Source organism: Octopus bimaculoides, chromosome 26, assembly GCF_046866305.1.
Source record: "Octopus bimaculoides isolate indiv1 chromosome 26, ASM4686630v1, whole genome shotgun sequence".
NCBI classification, from domain to species: domain Eukaryota; kingdom Metazoa; phylum Mollusca; class Cephalopoda; order Octopoda; family Octopodidae; genus Octopus; species Octopus bimaculoides.
In genome coordinates, this window is record NC_142953.1 from 27,364,091 (window position 1) to 27,389,090 (window position 25,000).

A 25,000-nucleotide genomic window follows, 5' to 3' on the forward strand; every position below is an offset into this window, starting at 1 on the left:
TCTGTATATCCCTAGATTTAAATTTTGAATTAATATAATTGGAATTTTCTACATCGTTATTATTAGATATGTTATAATTATTGTAGTAGGCTTTCCATTTAATCCTAGTAATAAAATCCTTAATATTATTAATACGTTTCAAAATATATTCATTTCTAGATGGGATGGGGATATCCTTCAAAGATGAATTCCAAAACAGCGGTTCTATCCTACCTGTAAATTCCATAACTAACGAAAATTGAAAGTTAAATACAAACAATAAACGTTAGCTATAAATTGAAATACTAAAATAATTATGATAATAATATTAGAGAAAAATTCCAAATTTACAGTGAAAAATTCAATTTAATTTATCAAAATTAGATTAAATTAAATTTCACAATATATAATATATAAATATATAATTTAGAGAAAAAACACACAATTATTTAATTTCTCTATGAAAATTCTCAATTACATATAGAAAAATATAATAAGTAAATACACTAAAAAGACCTATAATAAAAATCAAAAAAGTACAAAGTAATAAATATTAAAATAGTAAAAATGATTTATTTTGAATAGATTTGATTTTTATTCTATTTTCTATTTGAAAATATGGTTATGAAACACGTGTAGTCATTTTTACTATTTCAATATTTATTACTTTGTACTTTTTTGATTTTTATTATAGGTCTTTTTAGTGTATTTACTTACTAAATTTTTCTATATGTGATTGTGGATTTTCATCGATGAATTAAATAATTGTGTTTTTTTCTCTAAATTATATATATATTGTGTATGTGTGTGTGTGTGTGTGTGTGTGTGTGTGTGTGTGCATAGTAATTTTACACTTCTGCATTTCTGAGTGAGTCATTATCATGTTATGTATTACAAGGACAGATGTCCTCACATTGATTGTTTGATTATTGTTTTCACTACGTTTCGGCTGTGTGCGCTCTAGCCTTCAGGAGCTTTGTAAACCATGCAGATTCATTCTGTCACTGTCTACGAATATAATGCAGTGGATAAAGGCGCTTGTTAATGCAGTGCAGACACCTAGAGGTTGTGAGTTCAATCTCAGAGAAGACACTAAGGTGAATGATAAGAAACACGAAGAAGGGTAGAGCGTGCGCAACCGAAACTTAGTGAGAAGCAACAACGGAGACGGGGACACCATTCTGGTTATTATATAAAACAGCAATTTTAGTTTGAAAGTAAATGCAATACTCACAGATAGAAAGTTAAAATAAGCACAGCTACGAGTGCCAAAGTAGTGGCATAATCTGTCAAGCCGAGCACGTCCATCGTTACTCTTGCCTTGTTAGCGAATTAAGTGTTTATATAATCGTATGCCAAATGTAAATACTGTTTTTCTAAGATAAACCACTCTTATACACCTCATTTTTCTCTATCTCTGACTGTCTCTCCCTTTCTTTTATGCTTACCCCTCACCTCCTCAATCAGTTTACCGTCCTTTCTCCACTTTAGTCCTCTCTTAAAAGTGTTGTAGTTTGTCATTCGTTGATTCTAGTTTCCCACCCGCTTTTTTTTTGCATGTCACGAAATCAACTATGATAACCGCAATTACAGCCAGTACTATCTACACCGAAATCACCGCCACCCTCCCCCTTCGTGTAATACATCCTACACTTACATATTATGGCAGCCTAATTTCATTCAACGAAATGTTAACTTGACCTGCATGCTGTTTAACCCTCTCACGACTAGATAACAGAATACTGTAAACTCAACCTCGACAGTTCAACGTACCCATAACATAGATATAAATAATCCATTGTTCTTTACATATAAACTGTAAAATATAGCAGACAATACTTACCAATGTGAACTCGCACACACACGCTCATATACACACGCACACACATCCACACACACATCCACACACATATACTGTACATATATATATGTGCATGAGTGTGTTTGTATGTATACAGCCATACATATACGTTAGATGAAAAGAAGCCACACTAATGCACAACCTGTTCTCCAAGGTTAGGTCTAGACGTTGCGGGTGGGAACAACAATCTCATCCCAGGGGAATATTTTTGTTTGGGAATCTTCGACGACGACAAAGATTCAAACATCTGCAGGATCTACAGTGAATTTGGCGCATTCAACTTGGTGGAATGAGTATCCCTAATGAAAGCCTCCAGGAGAAAGTTATAAATACGGCAGAGTCTATTCGGGCGAAACGATGAAGTACGAATAATACCATCAGGAGTGGCTGTGTGGTAAGAAGCTTGCATCTTAAAGGTGGCGAGCTGGCAGAAACGTTAGCACGCCGGGCGAAATGCTTAGCGGTATTTCGTCTGCCGCTACAGACCTATACTGGAAAGCATTATTAGAACTTGTGCTAAAGGCGGTGATCTTGGTAGACTCGTTAGCACGACGGACAAAATGCTTAGCGGCATTTCGTGCGTCTTCACTTTCTGAGTTCAAATTCCGTCGAGGTCGACTTTGCCTTTCATCCTTTCAGGAATAATAAAATAAGTACCAGATGAGTAATAGGGTCAATGAAATCGACTAGTACCCTCCCCCAAAATTTCAAGTCTTGTGCCTATAATAGAACGCATTATTAGAGCATGCGCTAATCCGTGATTGCAAGCTTACTATCATAACATGTTAGAACGTGCGCCAGTCAGTAATCAAGTCACTAAATCCAGCTTTTTCCTTTAAACATTACAAGTTTGCAATCAGCTGCCATTATGTACGAACAAATGAAGCTGAAATGGAAATCAGTTTATATTCGACATGACATATTTCTTGATCACTGGCGATCTAATCACAATGCTGACATTATTGGTTTTAGATTTTGGCACAAGGTTAGTAATTTCAAGCGTGGGGATAAGTCGATTACATCAAACCTAGTGCTCAACCGGTACTTATTTTATCGAACCCGAAAGGATTAAAGGCAAAGTCAACCTCGGCGGAATTTGAACACAGAAGTGAGACGAAACGCCTCTGAGCATTTGGCCCAGTGTGCTAACGATTCTTGGAAACTCTTGTTTAAACAAAAAGCCTACCATTGAAGATACAATCTTTTAGTTTTTCACTTTAACATCAACAAATACACATAATTGACTACTCCAAGTGAGACGTGCCGCATTAGTAAGACGTAGCAATATTCATACCGCGCCTAAGGCGGCGAGCTGGCAGAAATGTAGCACGCCGGGCGAAATTCTTAGCGGTATTTCGTCTGCCGCTACGTTCTGAGTTCAAATTCCGCCGAGGTCGACTTTACCTTTCATCCTTTCGGGATCGATAAATTAAGTACTAGCTGCGCATTGGGGTCGATGCAATCGACTTAATCCTTTTGTTTGTCCTTGTTTGTCCCCTCTGTATGTAGCTCCTTGTGGGCAGTAAAGAAATAAGAAACGTTAGAACACCGGACGAAATGCTTAGCGATATTTCGTCTGTCTTAACATTCTGAGTTAAGACTTTGCCTTTCATCCTTTCGGGGTCAATAACTTAAGTACCAACTGCGTACCGGGGTCGATCTAATCGACTGATCCCTTTCCCCAAAAATTTCAGGCCTTGTTCCTAGAGTAGAAAAGAATATTCTGACCGCTCCGATATTGAGTTTTAAGATTCACAGAGGCACAGAAGCAACTCTAAAATAAAGTAGTATCAAGAAAAAAAAAAGATATGCGTGTACACACACACACACACACACACACACACACACACACACACACACACACACACACACACACACACACATATGTATGTATTTGTGCGTTTGTTTGTGTATGTGTGTCTATGCATGTGTACACGCGCATGTACGTGTACATATTGTAGATTCGTACATATATACGCATTCTCTATTTATAACACGGTCAGGAACATACATGCATACATACATACATACATACGTACGTACATACATACATGCGTACATTCATACATACATATATGCGTACATACACACATACATACACACACACAAATACATAATACATACATACGTACGTACGTACATAAATACATACATACGTGTATGTGTGTGTGTTTGTTGTTGGTGACAAGAATTTCATAAACATTCGAGAGAACGAGAAATAATCTTGTTTTTTCTTATTGTTGTTTTGTTTTGGTTTTAATAGGGGTTAATGATGTACATCGCATAAAGCTATAAAGAATAGCATGTAAATATTAGGTTGGAAAAGGCTTCGGATAGAAAAAGCCGAACGAGCACGTTTACCCAGAAGATATTATTCGGTCCGGGACCGAGGAATACCTTGTCGTGCATTCGGATTGAACCCGAAACCATATAGTTGTAAAGTAAGCTTCTTAACCACACAGCCATGAAGATGAGACTTCGAAGGGTGAAGAAACAGAACGAGCAATGAAAGCAGCGATTCGAACTTCAGAGTCTTAACACCAACTTGAAGACGGGCAGTATCAAAAAATATTCAATCGACTCTGATGGTTCGGTCATTCGTTCGATCTCAACATATCTGGTGTCACATGCATCGAACTGATGATCTGTTATCGAATTTATCATTTTTATCTCTGCGTGTTTATGACATCAGCGTAAATTTCTTAACGTGAAGCAATTTTTGAGATAATTCCAAAACTGCTTAGAAATAAATGATTGCGAAATGTGATTACCTACCTACCTACCTACCTATCTACCTACCTACCTACATGTATACATACATACATACATACATATATACATGCATACGTACATACATACATATATACATGCATACGTACATACACATATACATAATACACGCGTACATACACAGGCAAATAGAAATCTATCTATCTATCTATCTATCTATCTATCTATCTATCTAGGTATATGTGTATACAAACCCCACCAACAGAAGTCGGTTCGTTGTGAAGTTGGGGTATTTCCAGAGAAGCACTCAATCCGAATGCTGGGCTATCAACGCTGTCGGGATCCAAGCCTAGGCCGGAATACTTCTGGAGTAGAAAATCCAAGTTCCACAACAATTATACCGTCATATGGTTTGGCGAAGAGTAAATGATCCAATGAAAAGATGGAGACAAAGAGAATTCATGAACACATCTTTAATTATAAGTTACACATGTTTCCATACCATCTCCATTTGCAACGCCAATTTACGCGAAAATTTTAAAAGAAGAATTACGTAATATATGCAGTTTTAGGCATTGGAGAGGCACTTACTCAGACTTTCATCAAAGACATGCCAAGTTAAACTCCCTGCAATTCCCCAACCTCCAGAGCCATTGAAGAAACTGTTTTCATCAGCTGACCAAGATTCCAAAATAAAATTAGACAATACAACGCTGCACTACAGATGATATCATTTGGAGCCACAAGAGATTTAACCGAGCCAGGATTCATGCAAATATTCAAGACCCAAGGTTAGGTTTATCATCGAATTGGCTCTCAACTTACCTTTGTCAAATGAATCACCAAAATCGGCCTTTCATTGTTTATAATCTGTACCTGTGACGGGGAAGTGAACTGTCGAAAGAGGTTGAGGAGGAGCTGGTAGTCCTGGCAAACCGCCTGAGCAGCACATGCCACTAGTTTTATTTGGAAATTTGAAAGCTTTGCAGAAACGACAATTTGAGTGTAGCACACCAATTTATACAGAATTATCGTTTTTATAAGGCTGGGATGGATCATATCTGAAAGCAGCTCCTGGTGTTGTGAAGAACGAATTTGCCTGTGGTCTATTTATGAGAGCTATATTGTATTGGACATCCGTTTTATATAGCGTGCTAAACGTTGTTTTAATGACTCAGCATTAAGTATTGCAGCATGCCTTAGCTGATCTTGGGAAAATCTCATCTCCTTTCTCTCTTGAGACTCCATTTGACGTGCTGCAGCATGCATCTGCTGACCCTGAGAAAGTCTCATCTCCTTTCCCTGTTGAGACACACGCCTTCGGTTTTCAGCAATCGTCCTCGCTTTATACGTGTTTCTGGAGAGAAACACGTCTTTTCTTTGGTGGCATATTTTTTCAATATTGTAAGCAAAAAATTATGAACATTGAAGAAATATATTGGGTTGTCCGGAAAGTTCGTGCCGATTTTTAAATGAAAAAAAAAAGATCAATATATACTTGCCATTACATTTTTAATCAACCAAATATGAACCATTTTGTTACACAATGCATCTCCATCTCTCCTCTAACTTGAAAATACCCTCTTCCCAGAATTGAGGTGGTTTCATGGCAAGTAAGTCGAAAGGTAAGCTACTATAAATCGGCACGAACTTTCCGGACAACCCAATACATTAATCTCTATTTTTGTAAGCAGTTGTATGTATATAGTATGTCCGGTATTTTTGTATGCAGTGTAAATTAACGAAATATAAACAAATGAACAAAATAGCACATGTATGGAAATGCTAATTTAACGGTAAATACCACAATAATTATTACAGAGAGGCAAAGAAATTTATATTTTACCTTGCAACTGCTGCGATAATTATTAACTCGTAATAGAACGGTAAATGTGTATTGTTTTAATGGAAATGAAAATAAAATTTCGTATTGACACTGGCCAGACAGCACTTCGAGTTCTTTATTAGGCATAAAGCCCGAAACACAGATGGGGACACCACAAGGACAGACAAGACCACAGCGGGGACAAAAAACATAAAACGAATGTAAATGAAATGAAAGTTATATAAAAATGAAAATGGACGCATGGGCCCCACTCCCTTGTAGTACCATTTGAACCGTTATATGTACCATTTACAATTGTTCGTTTTTTCCCTTTAATTTCATACTTTTTTTGTCTTTAGTAAAACTTCATCAGTGGTTCGATATCTCTTAAATCCACCACTGGTGGCAACTCTTTAAATTCCACCTCCACACGTGGTGGGTCAACGCTATCTCCACACATCTCTTTCAACTTTCTGTAGTTTTCCTCTTCTATCAATATTGCCTTCATATCTTCCGCGTAGACGTATGAAGGCACCTTCACTCTTACTATTGAGTGTAACTTGATTATCTTCTTCTCTGTTTCAACATTTTTGGGTACGTCACATAATACCATACTCCTTCTCCTCCTCGTATCTTCTTTCCTTTCTCTTGGACTTTTCGTTCTCTCTTTTCTTCCTCCATAAATAGTCTCTCCTTCTCACCTTCATACAGTTCGGTTTCCGACACTTTCTCCACTGCTAACTCCATTTTCTTTTTACTTTCTTTTTCCTTCCTACTGCCCTCCTTCACAGTTTCTTTTCTCACCTCTTCCCTCTTCTTTTTCTGCTTCTCTGGCGGAGAACTCATTCCTCCGCTCCTCCTTTTCGTTTTAGCCAAAGTGAATCCTTTCTCCGTTTCTTTTTCTGTTGCCTTGTCCTGTACTACCTGGTCCACCCTCTCCTGTCTCTCCTCCTGTTCTGTTTGTGGCTTTCTTTGGGTGCACCATGCCTTCATGTGGCCCCTTCTTCACATGTGAAACACACTGGTGGCCTACCCTCCACATTATATATATACGACAGGCTTCTTTCAGTTTCCGTCTACCAAATCCACTCACAAGGCTTTGGTCGACCCGAGGCTATAGTAGAAGACACTTGCCCAAGGTGCCACGCAGTGGGACTGAACCCGGAACCATGTGGTTGGTAAGCAAGCTACCTACCACACGGCCACTCCTCCGTCTATAGCTACCTATCACCACGTTTTATATACATACGGTATTATTCTTTTCTTATCATTACACCCAGATCGACTCTGTCGTATCTATAACTTTCTAGTAGAGGCTTTCATTAAGAGTACTCATTCCACTAAGTTGAATGCAACAAATCCACTGGCGGTCATTAGATTGCGGCCATGCTGGGGCATCGCCTTGACGAATTTTAGTCGAATTTATGAACTTCAGTACATATTATTTTAAAGCCTGGTACTTATTCTATCGGTCTCTTTTGCAAAACCGCTACGGTTACGTAAACACACCGGTACCGGTTGTCAAGCGATGGTGGAGGACAAGCGCATACACAAAGACACACACACACACACACACACACACACACGACGGGCTTCTTTCAGTTTCTGTCTATCAAAATCCACTCACAAGGCTTTGGTCGGCCCAAGGCTATAGTAGAAGAAACGTGCCCAAGGAACCGCGCAGTGGGACTGAACCCAGAACCATGTAGTTGAGAAGTATGCTTCTTACCACACAGCTACGCCTGTGCCTATATCCTGCAGTTGGTTGAATTTTCATCGACGTCGAAAATTCCCAAACAAAAAATATTTCTACGAGATGAGATTGTAGTCCCCGCCGCACGTCCGCCTCCACGTTCAACCGTAAGCCTGGGGAACAAATTCTGCTATTAGTGTGGCATGATCTCTTAAACTTACTCGGACTGGGATAAAACGTGTGTTAAAACGTGACACCGATGTTAGTTTCAAAGTTCATTGAGACAATTAAACGTTTGAACAACTGAGTATCAGCAATGGAGAAGATATATGCGTGTGTATGTGTGTGTGTGTGCACTTATGGCATGTGTGAGTGTGTTCACGCGCGTATATGTGTGAGTAAATATTCTACAGTCGTGTATATAAACACATCTGTTCAAAGACACGTTCAAACACACGTTCAAAGACATACGTGTGCGTGTCTATATGTATGTATGTATACATAAATGTATGAAAGCGCGTGGTTTAGCAGTTAGGGTAATCTGCTCACAATTGTAAGGTCGTGTGTTCCATTTCCGGTGGCGAGTTTTGTCCTTGGACAAGACACTTAATTTCACCTTGCTCCAGACCTCACGGCTGGCAAAAAATGAGTACCTGTAATTCAAAGGGCCAGCCTTGTCACACTCTGTGTCACGCTGAAATATCCCTGAAAACTACGTTAAGGGGTACACGTGTTTGTGGAGTTGTCAGCCACTTGCAACTTAATTTCACGAGCAGGTTGTTCCGTCGATCGGATCAGCTGGGACCCTCGTCGTCGTAACCGACGGAGTGCCAACCATGTATGTAAATAGAAAGAATGCAAAGCTGGAAGACTTTCAGACGATGAATGTTTAAGTATTAATATATAGATATCTCATTCTGAAAATTTATATATATATATATATATATATATATATATATATATATATATATATATATATATATATATATGTATATATATATATATATATATATATATATATGTATATATATATATATATATATATATATATATATATATATATATATATATATATATACATATACATATATATATATATATTAATAGTTATCGCCAAGCCAAGAGACTTAGAAATATTAATAACTCTCTCTCTCTCTCTCTCTCTCTATATATATATATATATATATACAAATATATATGTATATAAATATATATATTGTTTATCAAACTCAAGGTGTTATATTTAATTTGTTTACCCTCATAATTCTCTCTATAAACACACACACACACGCGCACACACACACATACACACACACGCACACACACACACACACACATGCATAACCTTCACTGCAGCGTCATGCTCTGTTTATCTTGATATGAGATTACCACTCTGTGCACGCCGCTGTTTGTGATGAATGTTCTCGTTTGTACCCGTATCAGACATGTAACCTTGAAACGTATATTGGGTTTCCCCGTTTTTTTTTTTCGGACCGCAAAAAGGGTTCTGTAGCATATCAGGATGTCACAGGAATTCATTCAACGAAAAAAAAAAAAAAAAAAAATTTCCAATGATTTCCGAACCAAAATAAAGGATTTGCAGCATATTAGGCATCACTACGATGACGTGTGCTGCTCCCGTCCCCCTTCATATGTGTGTGTGTGTGTGCGTGCGTGCGTGTGTGTTATTTCTTTACTACCCACAAAGGGCTACACACAGAGGGGACAAACAAGGACAGACAAACGGATTAAGTCGATTATATCGACCCCAGTGCGTAACTGGTACTTATTTAATCGACCCCGAAAAGATGAAAGGCAAAGTCGACCTCGGCGGAATTTGAACTCAGAACGTGTCTGTGTATAGTATATGTTTGCGTGCATGTAGGCATTCTGTGTATATATCTGACATGTTTACATATGCAGAGCAGTGTGTGTTTATACCTGTGTCTATAATATATACGTTGAAGTGACGTCGCTGAGTTTATAGTAATATTTTATATATATACAGATACAATACATTTTTAAGAGGGTTAAGTAACAGACAGGGCCAACTGACTTTTAGCTCTATAAAATTAAGTGGCCATACTAAGGAAGTAAGCGAGTAAAATATAATGAAGACGAAGTGAGGAAGTAAGTGAGGAAAATATAATTAATTAAATGGTACTGACTGCAGCTGAGGTTATAGTTGTCGTGATCGTAACTCTGACGGTGACGTAGGCAAATAAAGAGGGGAGGAAACTAAATCAACCAATGGGAATAACGCTTCTGGAAGAGTGGCACAAAGAGGAATAGGGACAGCAAGTAGATAGTGATATGTACGTACAAGTAAGAGAGAGGGAGAGAGAAAGAGAGGGAGAGAGAGAGGGGGAGGGAGAGAGAGAGGCAGATATTTACAGAGGGAGTAGGTTACATTAGAAAACAGTATTTATCTTCCACGTACGATTATGTAGTGGAGGTGCAATGGCCCAGTGGTTAGGGCAGCGGACTCGCGGTCATAGGATCGCGGTTTCGATTCCCAGACCGGGCGTTGTGAGTGTTTATTGAGCGAAAACACCTAAAGCTCCACGAGGCTCCGGCAGGGGATGGTGGCGAACCCTGCTGTACTCTTTCACCACAACTTCCTCTCACTCTATCTTCCTGTTTCTGTTGTACCTGTATTTCAAAGGTACTCTGTGTCACTCTGAATCTCCCCCGAGAACTACATTAAGGGTACACGTGTCTGTGGAGTGCTCAACCACTTGCTCGTTAATTTCACGAGCAGGCTGTTCCGTTGATTGGATCAACTGGAACCCTCGACGTCGTAAGCGACGGAGTGCCAACAACAAACGATTATGTAAGCAATCCACCGAAGAAACAGAACTACCGATCGGCGTTCTCGCTTTGACAGATCATGCCATAACTTTGGTACTCATAGCTGTGTTTATTCTAACAATTTATCTGTGAGTATTGTAAGCACACCTTATACTTGTAACATTTTCATATTCGAAAAATACTTACAACAGTAACCTTCCAACTTAATATGAAAGAATGTTTGGTAAATTTTCACATTAACATCCGCACGATTTTCACCCAATAAATAAATAAAAAAAAAAAAACCTCGGATTTTTTGCGTGGAATCAAGTACCCTGACCTCCTGCTGCAAATCCCACATTTTGATTCGGAATGCCTGGAGCAGGGTTTAGTTTAATGCTGGGCAGTTTAGTTTAATGACAAAACACTTGACGCGTAATCACAGAGATGTGAGTTCGAGTCTCATGGCTGGCCAGTAACGTATTTTTCTGCAATGTATGGATAATTTATCCTGATCTCGCTATTTATAGCATTATCACGCGTTTGAGAAATAAATTCATTTCTGTACCTATACATATATATACATATATATACTGTTTGTTCCTTATGAGCCATGCTGGCTCATAAAGGTCGGCTTTCCCGTTCCATTGGCGTATAGGTTCCCCACCTGGACGGGGCACCGGTCCGTCACATGTGAGCTGCTAGATGCAGGAGGAAAGAGTGAAAAAAAGTTGTTGCGAAAGAGTCAGCAGACGTTCGCCATTACCTTCTGCCGGAGCCGCGCGGAGCTTAGGTGTTTCGCTCATAAACACACACACATCACCCGGTCTGAGATTCGGGCCCACGACCCCGCGACCGCGAATCCGCTCTAACAACGAGGCCATGTGCCTCCACTTTATATATATATATATATATATATATATATATATATATATATATATATATATATATATATATATATATATATATATATATATATATATATATATATATATATATATATATATATATATATATGATTGAACGCAGCGTCTCACAAAAATTGTAAGTAGTTTTCGTAACTTATCCTCCGACGCTACTCTATCTCTTTCTCTCTCTCTTTCTCTTTCCTTTCTCTCCCCCCCCCTCGTTCTTCCTCTGTACTACTACGTATCTCGCCTTACCCCTCTTGTTCTTCCTCTGTTACTACTACGTATCTCTTTTTTCCCCCTCGTATTTCCTCTTTTTCTTTTTTCCTCTCGTTGCTCACCATTCTTCTACTTCCTCCCTCTCTTTCTCCCTCTACCACTCTCTCTCTTCCCTTTACACCGGCATGGTCACATGCTTCCGGTCAATAATCCTTTCCTTCCTTGGCTTTCGCCAAGTAACACACGCCACCACTTTGTCTCTCTCGGTTCCGTGCCTCATCGCGTTCATACACACATAATTTTTCTCGTCTGGCCGTAAAGCCTTTTCTGTTTGTTTTCCTGTCTTGTTTTTTGTCCGCCACTACATTCCTCCATGGCTAGATTTAATTTGCGTATACAGATTTAATCTGCGATCCATGGGACGAGCCGTTTTAACGTTGCGTCCTGCCCGAAGCTCGTCGAAACGCCGGTGTTAAAACGTGGGTAGCTGATGAAGTAGAATGTTCTCTATGTGGCTCGTGTGTTCTCGTCTACGTTTGTTTGCAATGTCCTGTACCCAGATATGCACCTATACATACAGGTGGATGTCGGTATGCACATACCTGTACGTATATATGCATATACTCATTTACTTTTGTATATATATATATATATATATATATATATATATATATATATATATATATATATATATATATATTTACTCACATGAATATATGTATATAAAAAAGTTACTGGGCAACTAGATCATTGGGTACTCGTTTTCATTTGTAAAAATAAAAAGTATGTCATTATCTTGGTTTATCAAGTAAATAGCAGGATTTATTCTGAAAAAAATTAAGAGGCTATTATTTTTCTCCTGTGGAATTTTGTTTTTTCTCTATTAAGTACTTAGAAACTAGCATTAAGTACTAATCTCATGAACTTGATTAGTTCATGAAGAGAGTAACTCAACTCATATATTGAAACATAAACACATATATACACTTACACAAAGAGACACATAGAACACATAGAAAACACACACACACACACACACACACACACACACGCACACACACATTCATGAACAGACAAAGCTACACAGAGACACACTTATACTAAGGCATTAATACATATATACAGTGCACACATACCCACACGTACATAATAAACAACATAAACAAGCAGATAGAGTGAATAAGTAAAATTCTCTCAATGAAATCTATCCTGAATGCAGCATTTTTACATCAGAAGTGATCCAGGTGTGACAATCCCATATTTGGGTATATCCTGTCTTTATTTAAGAAGTTAAGGTGTAATTTGTCATTTGTTATTCATTGTTATAAATAGTTGACTGCTGTGGAAGTGATAGCACTGTACATTTGATGTGTGTCTTGTTGGTTTATTGTGCCCTTTTCAACATCTATTCAATCGATTTAATGCTACAGAAATTAAAATGAAGTAGCAGCCTTGTAAATATGGAAACTCTTGGAATGCTCACATTTGTGCAAACATATATGTATGTATCCCATATTTGGGTATATTAGAAACTCACATGTTCTCCTATACGCTCATACACTCATATGAATGTATGGGAAAGCATATATTTAATCACATGAATATATGTATGTAAAAAAGTTACTGGGTAACTAGATCATTGGGTACTCATTTTCATTTGTAAAAATAAAAAGTTATCTTGGTTTATCAAGTAAATAGCAGGATTTATTCTGAAAAAATTAAGGCGCGGGAGTGGCTGTGTGGTAAGTGGCTTGCTTACCAACCACATGGTTCTGGGTTCAGTCCCACTGCATGGCACCTTGTGCAAGTGTCTTCTACTATAGTCCCGGGCCGACCAAAGCCTTGTGAGTGGATTTGGTAGACGGAAACTGCAAGAAGCTCGTCGTGTATATATATATATATATATATATATATGTATATGTATGTGTGTGTATATGTTTGTGTGTCTGTGTTTGTCCCCCCAACATTGCTTGACAACCGATGCTGGTGTGTTTATGTTCCCGTAACTTAGCAGTTCGGCAAAAAGAGACCGATAGAATAAGTACTAGGCTTCCAAAGAATAAGTTCCGGGGTCGATTTGCTTGACTAAAGGCGGTGCTCCAGCATGGCCGCAGTCAAATGACTGAAACAAGTAAAATAGTAAAAGAGTATATATATATATATATATATATATATATATATATATAAGGCGGTACTCCAGCATGACCACAGTTCAAACCCTGATGTAAAAGAAAATGAAAAAGAAACAGAGAAACTGCATACATATAAAACATAAGATAATGGTTTCCGAATTTTGCCACTAGGGAAGCAATTTTGGGAGGTTGGGGGCTAAGTCAATTCTATGGACCCCATTGTTTAGCTAGCACTTTTTTTATCGACCACGAAAGGATGAAAAGCAAAGTCGACCTCGGCAGAATCGGAACGAAGACTGGAGTGACGGATAAAATACTGCTACGCATCTTCGTTCAGTGTTTCGAATAATTCAGCCAGCTTGTTTCAGTCATTTGACTGCGGCCATGCTGGAGCACCGCCTTTTTAGTCGAGCAAATCGACCCCAGGACTTATTCTTTGGAAGCCTAGTATTTATTCTATCGATCTCTTTTTGCCGAACCGCTAAGTTACTGGGACATAAACACACCACCATCGGTTGTCAAGCGATGCTGGGGGACAAACGTAGACACACAAACAGATACACAAACACACATACATACATATACATATATACGTCGGGTTTCTTTCAGTTTCCGTCTACCAAATCCACTCAGAAGGCTTTGGTCGGCCCGAGGCTATAGAAGAAGACACTTGCCCAAAGTGCCACGCAGTGGGAATGAACCCGGAACCATGTGGCTGGTAAGCAAGCTACTTACCACACAGCCACTCCTGCGCCTTTAGATGAATAGATTACAGTAGAAAATGGAAAAAACAAAACATTTGGTATCACTTGAAAAACATTTCATGTAGATAGAGAATATATATTTGTGTGTGTGTGTGTGTGTGTGTGTGTGTGTGTGTGTGTGTGTGTGTGTGTGTGTACTGATAAAAATCAATAAATCAGTCAGTGATATCACAATTACTTAGGACCGAACTTACACGTTAAATGATAATTTTATCTGTATATAGGACTGTATTGTATTTAGTGCACATTCGGTGAAATCATGGTCTATCTTTAGCTTGTATATTTGATATACAGACATAGCTAAATGCATACGAGTGTGTGTGTGTGTGTGTATGTTTGTATGTGAATCTGTATATAATATATATATATATATATATATATATATATATATATATATATATATATATATATATATATATATATAATTATATGTATTTATTTTCTCCTATCAAAAATAATTCGGATAAAATAAATGGGTTAATATATACCAGGGTAGCAAAGATCACAAAATAACTGTGGTGTAACTCCTGTTTGTGAGGCAGAAACTCCTTGATATTTTGGGTATTTGAGTATATATAAATTTAAAGAATGGAGTAAACGCATGTTATAACTGCATACTTTTATTCCGACATATGTTTCGAAGAAATACAATTTATGCGATCCATAGGAATCGGCGATGTTAAAAATGTAAACTTCTCCTCAGGGAAATGTATGGGAACCGGCTTAAACGTAAGACATTATAACCGAGTATGAGAACTATAATTGGATAAGGTTATAACGTAATTCATTTGAAAAAACCTACGTTATAACCTTATCCAACTATAGTTCTCATACTCGGTTATAATGTCTTACGTTTAAGCCGGTTCCCATACATTTCCCTGAGGAGAAGTTTACATTTTTAACATCGCCGATTCCTATGGATCGCATAAATTGTATTTCTTCGAAACATATGTCGGAATAAAAGTATGCAGTTATAACATGCGTTTACTCCATTCTTTAAATTTATATATATATATATATATATATATATATATATATATATATATATATATATATGTATAGGGAGAATTCACAAAAAAAAAGAACAACAGACGAAGACAGGTGGTGTAGAAAACAAATAGATGTATTAGTATAACGCTCGGGAATTGAAGAAATCTTTAACGTTTCGAGCCTACACTCTTCCACAGAAAGGAACACAAAAAGAAACAAGGAGAGAGAAAAAATGTGTGCAGTGGTCAGCGATCTATCAATCAATCTATATATATATATATATATATATATATATATATATATATATATATATATATATATATATACAGTGAGGGGGAAATAAATATTCGTACCTGTCTAAATTCTTTATTTATCTAATATCTAATGAGCATAAATGGGATATACCAATACTATATTTGCATACACATACATAAACTAAGAATATGCAAAAGAAACTAATAAATTATAGTAACTAATGAATTTATATACAAATATAAATACTCGTTGGTGTTGGACTACAGGGAAATGTCGGTGACCTTCTTTATGTCGTTATTGATCCCACTTAATATGTGTTTGCTCGCCAGACCGATCTCGGATTTGACCGGATTGATCAGGCGGCATTTAGGATTGAAGGCAAAGTTCGCTTTAAGATCTTTTATGGTAATGAAGGCGTTTCTTTTAACTAGGATCTCTACCCTATCGGCTTTGTCTAGTTTTTTTTAGCTAAGGTTTTGACTTCACTGTTGATGTCGTTATATGTGTATGTAGGGAAGCGCGCCTATAATTATGTATGGTATTATTTTCTTGTAATCTATCGTAAACTAAGGTGTCTATCCTGTATAAGTTTTTCGTCATACCAGAGAAGATTAGGGACCTGTCTAAGTTTTTAACAATATTGCCTTAATGTCGCCCGGGAGCTTGTGTTGGAAGGAAGAAGAAAACTTTCGAAATTTTAACTTGGGACTGATGCCCAGTAAGTCCGCCTCGAAGGATTCGAGGTCCAAAATTTTAGGTAGGTTCTTCCTCAATCCGATTCCATAGTTGTTTCCCTCCGGGCATGGTGTGGTTAGGTCGTAGTAGAATGTTCATTATTGCCGTGATTGCTGGTGGTGGCGCCGGACCTGTTGCTGCTGCTATAGAACAGAACCAGCAACACCGTCACCATCGCAACAGTTAACAACATTAGCAACAATAGCAATAACAACACCAGCGACAGCATTAGCAGTTCCCCTCCCGACGGCATCGAAAGCAGTAACAACAACACTAACAACAACAGCAGCATCACTATTAGCAGCAGCATTACCAACAGCTTCCCTAAACGCCACACTCGCGGACCTGACAACCCCTATAGCAGCAGCAGCAGAAGCAGCAGCAGCAGCAGCAGCAGCAGTGACAGCGGAGCCACAGCTAATGACACCTGTAGCAGCAATGGTAACTCTCTCGCCAATGACGAGGACTACAATAACAACAACAGTGCCTTCACCATAACCGGCACGGGCGATACCCTTACCGACGACACCACCTCCTCCAGTGACGCCAACGCAAGCAGTCCCAGCTCCAACAACAACAAAGTCGGCAGCAGTAGCAACAACAACATCAGCAGATACAGCACCGACAACACACGCCCACGGAGATACATTGGATGTCCCGGGAACTTTTTCAAGCAACGTCCCTTCAATCACAGATCCTCCTTCACAGTTCCGGAAAGGAGTTGCGTAACATCACTAACCAGTCAGGTCTGGCTACTAACAGACGATGGGATTCCATACTCGATCTCATGGAAAATCTTCGAGAACCCAGGCCCCTACATCAACGGGGCGAAGCACTGCAAGTTGCATAGCTGAACGCGCGAGAATCCTATAAGACTCACTCGAACCAGGGAACATCCAGAACAGAGACTTTCGGGCCATGTTTACATTTCAGGAGGTTTCTGCTTGCTTGTTGGAGCCCACAAGGTGGCGGTACAGCCAGTAGTCGACAGCCAATAGCAAAGAGTGATAATCCATAATTGTTACCTTTGAGTAGTGAGGCGTTTCTCCGTCCATATTTTTCAGTGGTTATGGGCAAACAGGCTTTTGGGAGCTGACGATACACCATAACCTTTATGGACGGGAAACCCAAGGTAATCCCATAAACTGGACTTCCCCTTTTTTAATATATATATATATATATATATATATATATATATATATATATATATATATATATATATATATATATATAAAGAATATATATGCATGTATACCCACATATATGTACATACTTACATCTACATGTGTATATAGATGCATTTCAAGGTACAGAACGTTAGAACAATGAACTACAGCCCACGGAACGAACACATAGGAAAACAGGTAGCCACTTGGAATTAATCCTTCGTCAGCTGCCTCTATTCTAACTAGACGTTTCGAATGTATATGTGAGTGCATAGACGTGTGTATATGTGTGTGCATTTGTACGTCGACGTTGAGTTCATAGTACTGGCTTATCTATTTGTTACCAGGTTTAATAACGTACAGGGTAAGTTAACCTTTCGTTGAATAAAATCAAGGCTGTTATAATAAGTAAGTAAAAGAGATATTCTTATCTACTCTAGGCGCAAGGCCCGAAAATTTCGTGGGGGTGGGCAGTCTATTAGATCGACCCCGGTACGACATTGGTACTTAATTTATCGACCCTGAAAGAATGAAAGACAAAATCGACTTCGGCGGGATTTGAACATGTCGCCCGGTGTGTTAACGATTCTACCTGTTCGTCACCTTAAGTAAAGGATATATTATACGATGAAGGATGATGGTGTTTACTTGGGTGTAAATAGTACTGACTGAAAATGCAATCGCCACAGTTATTTCGTCACATGTTCAAAGGAAGGGGTTGGAAAACTAGAATCAATGAATGATAAAACAACAACACTAAAGTGGGCGAAGGAGAGTAATGTGACTGAGGTAGTGAGCGGTAAGCATAAAAGAAAGAGAGAAGCAGTCAGAGAGAGAGAAGCAGTCAGAGAGAGAGAGAGAAAAATAGTGTAAGAGATATGAAGAGATTTAGAGAGGGTAAGAGAGGTGTATAAGAGTGGTTTATCTTAGAAAACAGTGTTTATATTTGGCATACGATTATATAAACACTTAATTCGCTAACAAGGCAAGAGTAACGATGGACGTGTTCGGCTTGACAGATTATGCCACTACTTTGGCACTCGTAGCTGTGCTTATTTTAACTTTCTATCTGTGAGTATTGCATTTACTTCCAAACTAAAATTGCTGTTTTATATAATAACGGGAATGGTGTCCCCGTCTCCGTTGTTGCTCCTCACTAAGTTTCGGTTGCGCACGCTCTACCCTTCTTCAGGTGTCTTATTCACCTTAGTGTCTTCTCTGAGATTGAACTCACTACCTCTAGGTGTCTTCACTGCATTAACAAGTGCTTTTATCCATTGCATTATACTCATAAGCAATGCCAGAATGTATCTGTAAGGTATATAAAGCTCCTGAAGGCTGGAGCGCACACAGCCGAAACGTAGTGAAAAACAACGATAACGAAACTGAAAGAAACCTGTCGTATATATATATATATATTGGAAGGTTTGGAGGTTATGTAGTGATGTACAGGAATTATATATTAGAAAAAATAATAATCAGGTACTCAGATGTCTGGATGGTTGTACATTGACAGATTTTTATTCATATGTCACATGTTTTATAAATTAGCGCTTTCACCTAGTCTTGTAGGGTCATCAAATTTTGATGATATATATATATATATATATATATATATATGTTTGTGTGTGTGTGTGTATGAATGTGTGTATGTATATGTGTAATGTATCTCCATACTTATGTATCTATGTGTTTTATTCAATTATTCACACATGTCTATATAAGGTAAGAATATGAATGATAATTCTCCAGATAATTCTTTGTCATAGCGATATGACAAAATGAAGCACACCCCTTCCTACCATTGCTACTCTCAGTGCCGTTCCCACTTATATCAGATAAGTGTGATCAAAAGGACGGGAGTAGTAGTAGTAGTAGTAGTAGTAGTAGTAGTAGTAGTAGTAGTAGTAGTAGTAGTAGTAGTAGTGATAGTGTGACGCGGAACCTTTATACTGTCCAGTGATTACATCATTCTGCAATGTGTACTCAATTATTTTCTGTTTCCTAAGGCAATTAGTAAACAGATATTGTGTGTTTTATGATAGAATAATCACACATTTATTGCGTTGTTATGACGACTGTGACAAGAGATTGCCTGTTATTCAGTGCAGAATTAATATCGCAAAGAGGCTTCTTAAAAAAAAAAAAACATCTTTTTGTGGTAGGAAGAGGGGGGGTCCTATATTTTGGGAGGTGGGGAGTGGGGTGCTGGGAAAAATGAAAGGCAAAATAAACATGGAGCGGGTATTTAACTTGCAACATCATCGATTCTGACAAAACGCATTAATAATAATAATAATAAGACAAATACATAACAAAAACACCAGGACTTACAAATATATATAACATACAGAAAATTGCACTACTGGGTACTGCACACATTCTACGCAAAACACTTTCAATACAGTAAACATAAGAGCACCACAGCAAACCACAGCACATACCCAAGGCGCACAGAGCTGCGCTCGGTAGTGAAGTGAAAGCACGTTATAAAAATAAAACTACTGAACAATAATAATAATAATAATAACAACAACAACAACAACAGCAATAATGATAATGATAATAATAATGATCCTTTTTACTATAAGCACAAGGCCTGAAATTTTGGGCAAGGGTTGCGTGGAGGCATGAGACGTGTTATAAAATAGCGTCTCAGTAGCTTTCATTACATGAAACCATTAGTATCTCATAAAAATGTACACTGTTTATTAAATGATATATTACATTTTGATCAGTTGAATTACTCCAACAGACTAAGCAGATAAATAAATACGCTTCCATCTGCTTACTCTGTTGGAGTATTTCAACTGATAAAATGTAAACTCTGTAATGTCCGTTTTGGCTGGAAGATCTTCCACCCAAGGTACTCAAAATGCAAATTTTTATTATATATACTTTGTAATTTAAATTGGGTGTGAAGTGAAACAGTTGTAGGCAATGTTAATTAATTAATAAATTGATTTGTATCCATTGAATCTCTCCATGTTCAAACTTATTGATAATATTTGATGTTTTGTAATATATTCATTGAAGAAATATCTTTTCAAAATATAATATACAAAACCAGGGTATCTTGGATAAAACTATCCCTATAAGAGGTTTAAATATCCTCATAGTATATATATATATATATATATATATATATATATATATATATATATATATATATAGATATATATATTCAATTTTTTTTCTCCGTGTTTTTCTCCTTGTCTCCGTATTCTTTCTGTTGAAGAGCGTAGCTCGAAACGTCAAAGACTTTCCGTATTCCCGAGCGTCATACTAATATATACTTTTGTTATTTACACCACCTGTCCTCGTCTGTTGTTATTATTTGTATATTCTCCCATATATATATATATATATATATATATATATATATATATACGAGGGGCTTCTATCATTTTCCGTCTAATAAATCTACTCACAGGCTTTGGTCGGCCTGTGGTTATAGTAGAAAACAATTACCCAAGGTGCCACGCAGTGGGACTGAACCCAGAGCCATGTGGTTGGGAAGCAAGCTTCTTACCACACAGAATATACGTATGTATGTATGTATGTATGTTCCCTTTCTCCTTTTAATTTTGCCATCTACTTGGTTGCAAGGTTGTGAAGGAAAGTGCCTTGATTTAACCATCAACCGTTAAATCTTTAAAAGGTTTTGCATAGTTTTATATATGTATGCATGTAAGGAGTCCTTGTGGCAATAAAAAAAAATCATTATTAATGTATTTGATTTATTTTCTCTTTTTGTCAGGTTTGGAAGAAGAAACTTTTCATATTTCAAAGAACTCGGTATCTCTGGTCCCAAACCTATTTCTTATCTAGGAAACTTGATGCAAATAAAAAAACTGGTGAATTTATTTTGATTTTTTCTTGCTTCACATTTTCTTGCCACCGACTGGAGTGGAAGAGCTCTGGCCTCTTCTGATTAAATTTTACGATGATCGCACAGAAAATTATGAACTTTCTCAACCAGGTCTGATGTTGTCACATCCCCCCCTCCCATATTTCTCATTGTCTCTCACCTTCTTTCTACCATGCTTGAAGCAAAATTCTCTTTAAAAAGAGAAAGACTCGTTGTATAATGGAGTCCAAGATACACCATCTCTGAAAAATAGCTTACTACTTTTGATAGCATATAAGACAAACCGTTTTCCCAAACAAATGTCTTTAAAAAAGAAAATTAACCTAGGTCCTCTATGAAAAATTGGGACTCTCATATGATTTAATGAGATAGAATCGTTTTTCTGCTGAAATTGTGGTACATACCCAGGCATCTTTTATGCCTTCTGTGTTGTAAGAACCACGTGGTTCCGGGTTTAGTGCCACAGCGTCACACCTTGGGCAAGTGTTTTCTACTCTAGCCTTGACCGACCAAAGCCTTGTGAGTGGATTTGGTAGAGAGAAGCTGCAGGAAGCCCGTCGTGCATCTATATATATAACAAGCAAAATAACCTGTTATAAAATCTCAAGAAGTGAAAGAGCAGTAACGTATACTAAACAGTAGAGCGAGTCGCCATATCAAAGTGGCTGATGGATGTTACTACCAGTTTAACCCCAGGTGGATTCTCCGCCAGCTGGTTTTCGGTGCAAGCTCATCACCCTTTATGTACAATACATCGCTAGCAGGGGGAGCGAACCCCTACTAACAAACAGCAAAAACAATTTGAAAACATATTTACATTCCCATATAACAGTTAAGAACATCACCATTCTTGTATAGTGGTAAATATGTAAAGGCAATTTACTTAATATTTATTTTTCACTGACGTTATTACTGTTATTTCTTTATTTTCTGCAAAGTGCACAAAAAAGCTACACGTTTGCATTATGTGATATATATATATATATATACAATAATAATAAAGGAAGTTACCGTATATATGTTTACAAACCAAGGACGTTATATAGACCTCCTTGACTCAAGTTAGAGAAGGGGTGCGTATTATACACAAGGTTTAGGTTTTTCAGTGGTACAGCCCCCTAAAAATCCCCTTGCGTATTATACTCAAGGGTGGACTATACTCGAGGATCTACGGTAGATAGTTATAAAATCACAAGAAGAGTGAGAGTAGTAAAGTATACTAAACGGCAGAGCGAGTAATAACATCAAAGTGGCAGATGAATGTTACTACTAGTTTAACTCCAGGTGGGCTTATAGACATTTGCTTGTGTGTGCCACTTCACTGGCTAGGTGAACAAGGCAACGTTACTCCAGTTCAGAAGGTTACTCCATCGCAGGGTGACCCTTTTACAGCTGTGTGGACTGGAATATCGTGAAATGAAGAGTTTTGCTCAAGAACACAGTGCTCAGCAAGTCTAGAAATTGAATCGATGATCTCACGATCGTGAGTGCTACATACCTAACCAGTAGGCCATATACATTCACATAATATATAATACTTAAAACGTTCCTATGAAGTTTGATTATTATAGCATTTCACACAGAATCGTTGATGTTATTACAGTTGTTTATTTATGCTTTAATATTTTCAGGGTTTGACTAAAGCATTCAAGCACTGGAGGGAAATCTATGGTGACGTATATGGGTAAGAATGATTTCTTTGTGACTAAGGTAATCGAGAAGGGTTTAGCAGAACAGATTCACACTGGCAGTGAGGACGGAGATGAGTTGTGAGATTCAGGGCACAGACATATGAAAATAGGCAGATGCAGTGTACACATGCTCACACAGATGTACATGCACACACACACATACACATACATTTATACATCGTCAGTGGTTCATATATCTCCAAAGAAGCACACTCCAAAAGTTAGAGCAATAATGTGTTTACATGAAGTTAAATATATAACCGGTCATAGGGTGACCAATGGTCTTGCAGCCATAAAGCGCTTAGCTTTATAGACGACTCGTCTGACTCAAATGTTCGCGGGCATATACTCTGTCTTCAAATATGAGTCAGAAAACCGTTACGATCACACTAAATACTTGGAATATATACTGCAAGTCATTTATTCTGATACTCTTTAATATTTATACTCATCCGCTAGACCTAGGGTTAAAATAATAATAACAAGTACAGGTCATCAGAAGGTGGATATCAACCAGTCATTTTATCTCTAGCTACCTCTGTCTTGTGCTACACGCATCCGATCAACCATGCTCTTGTTTACAGTTCATTCTTTGATGTCTTTGATGTCTTTGATGTCTTTGATGGCTTCTTGCTTCCTTCCTCTCTTCACCACTTGTCAGGATGGTCTCTTAGAATGACTCACGAGGCATGTTTGGTCCCAAATATGACAAGTCTATGAACTTGATTCTCAACAAGAGGTGTCTTTAGATTTTCAGCTTTTCTATGACTGCAGCATTTGTTACCCTGTCTTTATAGTTCATCCTGTCCAATCTGTTACAGATTCATATTTCAAAGGCTTCTGTATCTTAATCCATAGCTTTGTAACATTGTCCAAGTTTCTGATCTGTAAAGAACAATGTAGTTTTTAATCCATCATGTTTTCAAAAATGTAAGACAGTTACATATTTGAAAAATCTTTGTTAGCAAAGAATTAACTAGAGATCAGCAAACAATAACAATAAAGATGCATATTAATCACAATCTTAGATTATTTCATTTCTAAATCAATAATTCTTTTTTTTTTTTGGCAGTATGTACTTTGGAGTAATTCCTAATTTTATTGTAAGTGATCCAGAATTTATCCAAGAAGTTTTAGTCAAGAGATTTTCAAACTTTACCAATCGATCTGTAAGTAATATAACCTTTTATCTTCTTTCTTATTCTTTCACTTGTTTCAGTTGCATATTCTAATATATTGCTTATATGTGTGTCTGTCTGTCTGTTTATCAGAATGAATATATGTATATATGTTTGAGTGGCTTGCTTGATTAGCTGGATAGCTGGCTGGATGGCTGGATGAATGGATAGGTGGATGAACTGTTTGTATGTTTTGGAGATACACTTGCCAGA

At 37.6% G+C, this 25,000-nt stretch overlaps 2 protein-coding genes across 3 annotated transcripts in view; one reads left to right on the forward strand and one right to left on the reverse strand.

The window, feature by feature from the left end:
- The window catches only part of LOC106884157 (cytochrome P450 3A9), a 38,833-nt gene extending 35,908 nt beyond the window's left edge, over positions 1–2,925 (reverse strand). The window contains exon 1 of the mRNA XM_089342439.1: positions 1,214–2,925. Coding sequence (XP_089198565.1) covers positions 1,214–1,287 — 74 coding nt within the window. The 5' untranslated portion in view covers positions 1,288–2,925. The remainder of the gene's footprint in view (positions 1–1,213) is intronic.
- The window catches only part of LOC106884158 (cytochrome P450 3A41-like), a 45,986-nt gene that overhangs the window by 1,761 nt on the left and 19,225 nt on the right, over positions 1–25,000 (forward strand). The window contains exons 1-4 of one of the 2 annotated variants that reach the window (XM_089342440.1): positions 18,825–19,118; positions 21,808–21,904; positions 23,550–23,602; positions 24,682–24,778. In XM_089342440.1, the coding sequence (XP_089198566.1) occupies positions 19,045–19,118; positions 21,808–21,904; positions 23,550–23,602; positions 24,682–24,778 (321 nt within the window). In that variant the 5' untranslated portion in view covers positions 18,825–19,044. Of the gene's footprint in view, positions 1–18,824; positions 19,119–21,807; positions 21,905–23,549; positions 23,603–24,681; positions 24,779–25,000 lie in introns of those variants that run through there. The other variant, XM_089342441.1, reaches the window with a different exon arrangement.